The 10,213-nt window shown below is 42.6% G+C and overlaps 1 protein-coding gene across 2 annotated transcripts in view; it reads right to left on the reverse strand.

Annotated features, from left to right (window-relative positions):
• THEMIS (thymocyte selection associated) overlaps positions 1-1,983 on the reverse strand; it is an 88,451-nt gene extending 86,468 nt beyond the window's left edge. For both annotated transcript variants that reach the window (XM_026070160.1, XM_026070161.1), the window contains exon 1: positions 1,800-1,983. In XM_026070160.1, coding sequence (XP_025925945.1) covers positions 1,800-1,890 — 91 coding nt within the window. In that variant the 5' untranslated portion in view covers positions 1,891-1,983. The remainder of the gene's footprint in view (positions 1-1,799) is intronic.
• Between the last annotated feature and the right edge of the window lie 8,230 nt (positions 1,984-10,213).

A 10,213-nucleotide genomic window follows, 5' to 3' on the forward strand; every position in this document is an offset into this window, starting at 1 on the left:
AGTGTGGCACATAGTAAATTGAAGCACACACTGAGATACCCCAACTCTGAAGACAAAGTGGACTGAGCTTTACCACCCATTAGCAACAGGATACAAACTGAAGTGGCTTTGGATATGCAGCCTGTCGACAGCTGGGCTCCTGTGAATTTATCATGGTATTTTGTTTTCATATGCATATATATATATATATATGTATATGCATACATAATTTATATTCCCTCTGCTGTATAGGTGTATGGAAAGAGGCAACTATGGTGGTTACTCCAACTTAAGAAAATTTTCTTCTGGTTTTTAGTTGAAATAAATTCCATTCTTCTTCACTTATGTAGTAACCTTCCTATCAAGATTTTAATTCCTTTCATGCTGAAATCAAGTTCTTAGCCCATTTTAAAATGGAAAATGTGAACAGGTCACATTTCAAAATGAGAAAAGGGCAGAAAATCATATTTTCAGAATGGTAATTTTGGCCAAGTTTGTTTCCCAGAATGCCATTTTGCGCATCAGTAAGATTCATGTGTCCTAGGCAGTTTCTAAAGCAGCCAGGACAGGCAATCAGGAGAACATGAACAGTACACTATGATAGCAGCTTAAGTTTTGTATGTCATCTCCTTTTTTCTTTCCCTCCACAAGAGGACTGTTGTTGTGGGTGCTGAAGGGAAGGAATCCACCCACTCCAACCACAGGTAAGCTCAGAGATTGCAGCTCAGATTTTCCACGGCCACAATTAATGGTAGCCACATCCTCTCTTCTTCTACTATGGAGAAGTGTGAGGATTTTAGATTAACTTAAAGGCAGATATTGTGGATCCTGAAGCAGATATGGCTTCAACTCATTTCATAAAGCCCCCTCTGTTTTATCTAGTATGACTCCAAGGTTTCCCTCTCTCACCTCCAGCTGGCAGGAATTTAAAACACCATGCTTTTCATTGCATATTCCCACTAGGGACATTATTTGCATGGGGGTCTTGCCTAGTCCTTCCACAAGCCACTAAGCTGCAGTGGAAGAGAGATTACCTTCTTCTCCTAGACTGATACATGGGTTTGACTGAACACCACATGGCATTTTTACTGTCATTTAACAGAGTCCATGCCCTGGACAAGTTCAGAACTTTTCCCTCCAGTGCAAGCCTCTTTTCTATCCTTTCACTGTGCTTTGTGTTCAAGCAGAGCTCAACAATAAAAATGGAATAAAACAATCTCATGCAGATAGATAAGGCAAACCCAGCAAAATATTGCCCCTGTGATGCTAGTGACTGGCTTATACCCATCCCTTCATATTGTTGCACATGAGAAGCATCTTTAAATCCAGGGCAGAACTTCAGGTAAATGCTTTTCCTTATTGTCCTTCACAGTCACGTTCCAGTCTCTCAGTTTCTCTATTTCTAACACAGAGAGCACTGCTCCTTGCCAACCCCAGAAGACCAATGCTAGGTTTAATCAATTAACCTCTGTGAGGTGATGCGAGATTGCTAGGCTGACAGCTCCGTGCAAGTGCAAAGCCAGTTCATGACTCATTCCAGGACTTTTTCCAGGATATGATGAGGAGTGTCTACAGTTATAGGCGAGCCTGCCCTCCTTTCTGCCTATGAGAAGACAAGGTGCACTCCATAAAAAAGACACCTCCAAAGCCACTGATCATTGCACTATTTTCTTCAAAGGGGAACTTACAGCTGGTGGGAAACTGCAGGAACACCATATCAGCAGCATCCTCCCTCTGCATTCCCCTCATACCTCTCTCAAGAGGGCCCTAATGTCAAAGACAGACTCTAAAAGCCTTACCAAAAAGCAACCAAAGCTCACCTTGGAAATAGATGCCTGACTGGATTTGGAGGACCCTGGGAAGAGCTCTGGGGTCCAAAGAATGAATGAACTTCTCCAGGGTAGATGCCATGATCCGCAGCAAGGCAGCATGTGGGTTTAGCACTTAAAGACCAGGAAAAACCTTTCAAGGCAGCAACACTTGCAGCTTCATACATGCTGCACCTGGGACAGCCATCAGGCTCCGTCACCAAGGGGAGGGGTAAAGAGGAGAAGGGAGGTACTTCTGGTTTTTCACTTTGGTGGCCGCTTCCTCAGCCTGAGAGTCGGAGGGTTAGGTGGGAGGAAAGACATGGAGCGAGTGAAACTACCACAGCCGGCACCAGCTGCCACCGTTAGGCGTTCGCTACCTGTGCCTGTGTAGGTGCCACGCTGGGCTCGAAGAAGTGCCGGGGGTTGCTATGGATACTGAACTTCAGAGAGGGCAGGAGGATTTGCTACAAAACTCCATCTCATTGATGATGGTTATTGATTCGCTGCCTGGAAATACTGACCTCATGAAAAGAAAATATTGACTATATCAACCCTGCCTAAAGCAGGAAAAACCAGCACGTTTGGGGTTTTTTCTGGGGGGGGGGGGGGAACAGAGCAAAATAGTTTACTATTTGTTCTCTTCAAAACCACAAACACCCTTTGAAGAGACAAAATTAAACCATTTTGTTCTGATGCTTTTTGTTGCCTTAAATATTGTAGCTGGATTTAAGATATAAAAATAGAATACGAATTACTTTGTCCTGTAAACGGGCATTAAAACAGAATGCAGTTTTGCAAAATGGCCAAGGTTTTCTAATGTGACCAATGACTTGGGAGGAAGTGGGGGTTCAAATTTGAGATGCTGCAATAAGGAATGAATTCTAGGAGGTTATTGCTCAGTACCTCGTGAAAATCAGACTGCATTGAGGGCAAACCCCCAGATTTGTTCCCAGCTCCACTATTATCAGCCGTATCAAGTGTTGTTATTTCAGCAGGACTTCTCAGAAGAGCAAGACCGTTAAGCAAACAAGCAGCAGAATCAGGTCACCAGAAAAACTGAAGTGACTGTGATTTCATGTTCCCTACTACTGCTCTCCTGTCTCCCAAAGGTGTTAGAGAAAGCAGGAAGCATGATGACAAAACAGTGAGCGTGAAAACCAGTTATTTACATTCTAACAGCTCTTTAGCTGCATTACATCTATATGTAATAATTTACAGGAGAGAATATAAGCTTGCTCATATATTAAAAGATAAAATGCTTACAGCAGGTACCCAGGTTTCTAAGGTGCAAGGTGGGAGGTGGGAAGAGTTTGTTACTTGGTCTTAGCAAGTGTTGCTCCAGAGAATGCAAAAGGRCGGTTATGAGCAGGGAGACTGCAGGTGCAGAGCTCGCTACTGCCAGTTGTTAACTTTGCAGGTGCTGCAGGCAAGATGAGTGACAGGACTTTGGGTCTAGGAGCGACAGGTATTAGTAAAAGCCAAGCTAGAGAATATGCACAGTCAACTTCTCACTGACTGTTTTAACACAAAAGACCCCTCCTTCCTCCCTCCCAACAACACACACCTAAAATTAAGCAAATATAATTTATGTGGGAGAGAGGAGAGGAAGTTACTCACATTCAGTGGTAATGTGGTAATCGGAAGACCCACTCTGTAAAAAGCTTATTCTTATAGGGTACAGAGCACTGAAGTGCATGACTGGTTTCAGCTATTTAGGTGGGACAGCTTTACATGATTAAAAATTAAGCGAGCAACTCTGGTGAATCAAAGCCAATTTCTTGACATACCTGCTCCTGCTGAGCTGGTCAGGTATTTTGTCATTACCAGAAGGTGGGCTTTACCTGTCCACGTGTTTTTTATCTATGGAAAAAGACGTCTTAAGGCCACTTTTTAATGGTCCTGAATTCACTTGTATTTGGCGCTTCGACTTGATAAGACTGCCAGGAACAACACCACAAAACCCATTTATCATGGACTGCAAATAGAGGTAAAAATTAACAACTAGTTTCAAAATCATTTGACCCCGGCAAAGCAAGTGTACAAAGGGGTATGTCATTTTGTACAAGAAAAATCAAAACAAAACCTGTTGGAGTTGCCAAATCTGGTAACGCAATGGAGGTGAGGCTGCCACAGCTCCATACCCCCAGGTCCATCCAGCAGTGAGCCTGAGCCTGTATTCCCAGGAGGCACACACGCAAAACACGCATACACAATATACACATGTAGGCACAGCCAGTCACACAGACCAAAACACTCAGCATTCACACAAACAGCACCAACGGCCTCGTCCTGTTTCCCTCTCTGACTGGTCAGGAGGAAGGTTCATTAGTAGAAAAAAATATATTTATTTATTTTTATATATATATATATATATGAACTTATAGTGTGAATCCTTGCAGTAGCTGGCCTTAGACACTCAGTCCATGCAGCAAGTGACCCAGTCTCCCCAGTCTCCCCAGCTGCCGACACCTGAGCGTGTGACCCTGAGACCACAGTCCCCACCAGCTACTGGTGCAGACCCTGGACTCACGGACACACATGCACACACACACACAAACACACACAGAGCCCTTCACCCAGGAAAACAGCCAGACATGGCTGCAATGAGGAGCCAGGGCAGCAGGGATCAGTGGCAGGCACAGCCAGAGGCGGGAACTCACCAGCCCCGACGATACACCATCAGCCCCTTTTCTCCCCTCGTCCCTCTGCTTTCCCACTCACCTTGTTCCTCCCAACTCACCTTGACCCCTTTCCCCCTTTGATTCCCCCCTAAACATCCCATAATAAGCCTGGCACCCCGAATTGCTCCCCCACACCCTGTGCCAAGCCCCATCCCCGCAGGGGTGGCCCCATCTGGACAGTGCTGCAGAGCCTCTCCCATGGCAGTGGCTGCCCCCAGCCTGGGGCCGGGTGCCCCAGGAGGCCGGCAGGGGCCCTCCTTTCAACGGGGCATTCAGGCCCCCTCTGTTGGGGCTGGGCTCTATGTGCCCCCGCGGGTGTGGAAAGGAGCCTTTTTGGGCTGAGCCCTCCCCTGAAACARCCCTGGGTGTGACTGGGGTCCCTCCACCTGCCATTGCTCCTCGGGGCTCCTCCACGTGTGTGGAGACCAGCTTTTCACCACATAACCTAACAAAACCAACTTAGTTGCTATGAGAGAACACATATATATATACATATACTCTTCCAAAATTGCAATCCAAATCAGTAATGCCACCCACTGTCCATGTGTTATCAGATGATCCCTAATCTCTGTTAGCACCTAGAGCAGTAAATGAGAAACACTCATCTGTTCTCCCCAATGCTCTGCAGGAGCTTTTTCCAGTTTGCTGTGCAATGCAAAGTGCAGAGAGAAAAATCATTTGCCATTTCCAAACCATCATTCATCCTGAAGTGGAAGATTGGCACATTGTCATCATGAACTGCTGGTAAAAAGAGATCACTTTTTTGAGTTATCAGAGATTAAATTCACAGGAGGATCTTGACTTGGAAAAATTCCTTTCGCTTAATTGAAGTTTCAATACTGAAGATAAAGACAAACTGGGTAAAATACATGTAGACTGGACTGAGAGGAGGCAAAATCTGAGCCCGTTCTTCCCATACTGAAAGAAGAGAGGCCACAAACCTCTCCTTACCACACCTCCTTTTCCAACTTACTGCCTTCTGCATAATCGAAGAGTTCATAGGCACCTCCCCATCCCCTGGGTCCTGCAGGTTTTGGGAAGCAGCATTTCTTCTGGTCACTCCACCCCCTCCAGCCAACACCAGGGTGCCGGTCGACCCCAGCACCGAAACCTGCAAGTGCAAAGTGGCCGGGAGTCCCCATATAGCCGCAGGCAGCCACTTTGGCCTCGAAGAAACATGTGCATGGACAGGAACTGGGGCTGCGGGGCAGCACACCCTCTTCACCACATGCGCACCTTCCCGAGTCACACCCTAGGGAGTGGCCACGAACTAGCTGTAGGGGAATAAGCCTGAAAAGCAGTGGTTAGCTAACTCAGAAGAATGGACAAACCACAGAATTTGCAAAACTGTTCCCAAGAATAGTTTTCCAGAATGCTGATGAGCAGTCTTTTGTTTTACTCACCCATTTTCATGAAGCCAAAATAGTGTTTGAAGTTTTCAAATAAAATCAATACCAAATTTGTGAATGTTTGTGACTCTTTTGTTTTTAAGCCCAGCCCATTCTCAGTTATAACCACAGCATTAGTTGAGCTTGCTGAAGGGAATCTTTAAAATGGTCCAGTAAATACGAAACCAGGCATCAAGGTTCTCCTGGGAATGCAAGTCAGCAGGGAGATATGCCCAATTTATTGAGTTGTGTTTCTCTTGTGTTTATAACAAGGGAAATGTGTTTGATATTTGAGCTGGCAGAACAATAATTCCAAAGATGTGGATGCTTCAGGGTAACTGGCAACAACTAAGACTTGGGAAGCAGATATGACTGAGGTTTATATTGAACGGTTATGCTACCACTTGAATCAAATTGAAGGTATTGCAGGAAGTTCAGTATGTGTGTGTGTATTTTTTTTCCCAGTGTAAGGCAGAAACTCCACCTGTCATTAAAGATAAAGTCAGACTAAACTGTAGGGAATTCTCCTTGACACAAGTGCATTGAGCTGTGAAATAATCTCCCAAGGGAACAAGTGGACACTTGGGGCATTTAGGTTGAGACTAAATATAGCACTGTAAAACACCATCAAGAACAGTTCAGATAAAGAAAAGAAGAGAGGTCATCCATTCCTATAGGTGGAGATCAGCTGTAGTGTCACCATCATTGTCAACTGGCTCGACAGCTAAGTAGGGCTGAACAGTATTACAATGAGGCCACTCCAGAGAGGAAGCCAGCATGAAGCAGAGATTTCAGTGTCTGGGATGTTCCTCTCTCAGGCAGCACCAGCTCTGGCAGGACTGCGCAGGTTTTATATAGCCCATCTGAGAAGTAATGGACACTCAGCTGACAGCAGTGTCTTTGCAATGACTCATGTTACATAAACTGATGATCTCAGTAGACTGCTTGTTCATCACCTGCCCCCATCATACACAAAAAGTCCAGTCCATACAATGGCATGCCTGGCTCTGTTGGAAGTCCCAGAGAGACAGAGTCTGAACTGGCTAAAGATCTAATTGCCAATGCAGAGCTACAACATGATAATGGATCTCTGTACACAAGCTTTCCCTACTGTTTCTCTACATATAGATAGATGGGCTCACTTCCTCAGTAAGGCCAGACTATCACCTCCAAAACACTGAAATCATTCCTTCCAAAGAAGCCTAAGCTCTGATAGCCTAACATTTATGTAATTTATCCTCTGGCATCTGCAACAATTGCTTCTAATTTCCGCCTTTGTGAAATATGCTCACCTCATATTTCAGTGATCAAAAAGGAGGGCTTTTTTAACATTCCAACTTCCACATGCAGCCCTGCTCATATTCCCCCTTGGATGAGTTGCTTTTAGTAGAGGGCTTTTTAATCCTGCATACAAAGGCATAGCAAGATCCTGCAGAAGCTAAAACTTGAAATACGGAACCATGTTTAAGAACAAGGATGATTAACCACTGGGCTTTATACTACTTCACTGTTAGTCAAAGCCCTTGGACAAAGATAAAATAAGTCCTTCTAAAGATATTATCTTGCTCAGCTCCATGTTTTTGGACTTGATACAAAAATGACTGGATGAAAATCCTAACACCTTTGCTATGCAGGCATTCACCCCAATGAATTGTGATGGCTTCTTCTGGTTTTAAAAACTTGGAACATTTTAATGCCATGTGATTGTATTGTGAACTTTCCTTTGTTTTCAAGAACTACATTTTGGGTTCTTTGACGTTTCCTTATGGCTCAGCAGAGAGATCCTAGACGTGCTCTTAATACGAAATTTAAATGGCTTAGCAGGTGCAAACAAAAGCCTGTTAGTAAAAGCTCCTGAGCCTAGAGGGTTGTTTGACTCTGGTGAACAGTCTATTGAAGAACCAGGATCCTCCAGTGCTTTTAAAAGAACTGAAGCATATGCACGAACATCACCTTCTGAAAAAATAGTAAGTTTTTGGCTGACTATTTTTATGGACTGAATAATAATAACCTGTGGGTATTTCCTACATTTAATTGACTGATTCTGCCCCTACTGGAGTCAGAAAGGTCTTTCCATTGATTTTAATAGGGGTTGAAATACATTCTTAATAAGGAAGAGTTACGGCTTTCTGTTGGTCATGACTTCCCATAGAAACACCTTGCTGATAGTGCTGTTTTAAGTTACAGTCCTGTAAAGACATGCGTTTCTCAAAGTTTCTTAAAGAAGGACTAATTGCTTTGAATACATCAGTAAACTATCGGAAACATATCTCCAGGACCCTCTCTCCTCCTCTTGGTAAGCGTGATTAGCATCATGATCTCAATAAATATATTTAGAGTTTTAGCACTGTGTAGGAATTTGACACTGAAAACCCTGAAAGGTTCAAGTGCTGCAGAGGCGGGCAGCTCTATTAACATATTAGTCAACCACAGAGAGACTGGTGTGATCTGAGATTTCTAAGCCCTGCACTTGTATTGACTCAAAATCTCAAGCTAAAAATTCCTCCATCTATCGACAGGCATTAATTAATGCTACCTGCCTTTAAGAGGATTGATTCATAAGCATTTAGAAAACATTTTGAAGATAAAGTAGAATGCAAATGTTAATACACCAGGAATTCTGGGCCTTTCCAGTACAAAGAGGAACCTGTCAAAACAGTTAATGTTTATACAAAATGGGCCGTACCTGTGACCCTTAATTAGCGTTACCACTTTTTTTTTTATTATTATTACCAGCATTTCAATAGCTAAGCAAATATCACACATTTCTAGCCTCTATCTTCTGTACTCACTCTGAGACATTGCTTTGCAGGGGAGACCCAAAGCAGAGAAATTATGACTTATCCAAGGTTTCACGGAAAATCTATGGCAGAGCCATGAATTGTGTTCAGATCGCCAAAGCCCTCTCCATAGCCCAGATCTCCCTAACCTGAGTGCTGCCACCACAGAACTAGTTTTCTTCTCTCTTAAAAAAACAAAACAAAACAGCAACAATAACAACAACCCCAACCACCTCTGCAGATTTCATTAAGCACCTGCTTTCTGTAGATTGTTTTCTTCAGGAGAGAAGGAGAGTGCAGGTTTAAAAAAAAAAGAAGACATTACAGTTTTAGAGAGAAGTACAGGTCCATTAAAGATTTACTTTGGCAGGAAAAATTACTGGAGATACCTTCAAATTACAAAAAAGTGTTTTGAAATACGTTTGGCATATCTTCAATGCATTTTTGACAGCTGGAGACATGTTGGAGAATTTTTTTGAATTAATTTTAAATATCACTCTCTCCCTTTGTGGTTTCTTGGGTGGGGTGTGCTGTAATTTATTTTTAAAGAGGCAATGTAGGTTTCTAGGTGCTGTTAAAGGAATCCAAAATAAATTTTTACACTCTGTCACTGTTCAAAGAAAAGAACACTGAATTCATTTAAATATATTTGTGAACAATTGATTTCCCCAATGGAATTTACACATCTACTTTCACTAATTATTCCTGAAGTTTCACCTATCAACTGACAATTTTCTACAGAAGGGAAGCAAAACAGTTTGACTTTCCCTGACAGCAAAGAGCTTTAACAGAACTAGAATGAAAACTGGCATCTCACACTCCCTACCTCTCTAATGTCTACTTTATAGAAAGAAAGAACACTAATAACTGATTTTTATGTGAGCATTAGAACCCAGAGTTTAGTCTAAATAGCCAAGAAATCAACAAAGCTTTTATTTTAATAATAGTTACCTTGATTTTTTTTGTCATGCTCAATATTTATCTTAAATGACAAAGTTGTTGTCTGGCTTTCAAATTAACTGTGAAGTGGGGGCACTGAAGATGTTTGCCCATTTGTATTCAACAGGAATATCATCTGTCATTTAAAAATACCTACAAAAACAAGCACGTTTTTTAACCATTAATGGGAATCTTTCTAAAAAAGGTACACAGAAAGATACCATCCAGCAAGCACACTATTTTATTGGCCTGAATATGAAAAGAGCTTTGAAAGTTCGAGAACAATATTAATTGTGATTACTTCCACTCTGTGTGCGAAGCTCAGTCTAAAAGCATACCATTTCCACAGCAAAATTGGGTATTCATCAAAGAATCAAGGCTCCATATAAAGAGCAGTTAACACTTGCCAACACATCAGTTTTAAACTGATTCTAGTTTCCTACCTTTTTCAAGGCATTGATATTACTCCAAGGCATTAATGCAAGGCATTTTGGTTATTATTACTTTGCCATATAAAAGCTTTAGTTGCATTTGCTGCTTAAGTGATCTGCATCCTATGGCCACATTCCAGACGTCCCATGCTGTTTCTTAGGAAGAAGTAGTATAAAGATTTTAGTAATTGGTGAAGCTTGTTC

This window comes from Apteryx rowi, unplaced genomic scaffold (genome assembly GCF_003343035.1).
Source record: "Apteryx rowi isolate R43461 unplaced genomic scaffold, aptRow1 scaffold_305, whole genome shotgun sequence".
NCBI lineage: Eukaryota > Metazoa > Chordata > Aves > Apterygiformes > Apterygidae > Apteryx > Apteryx rowi.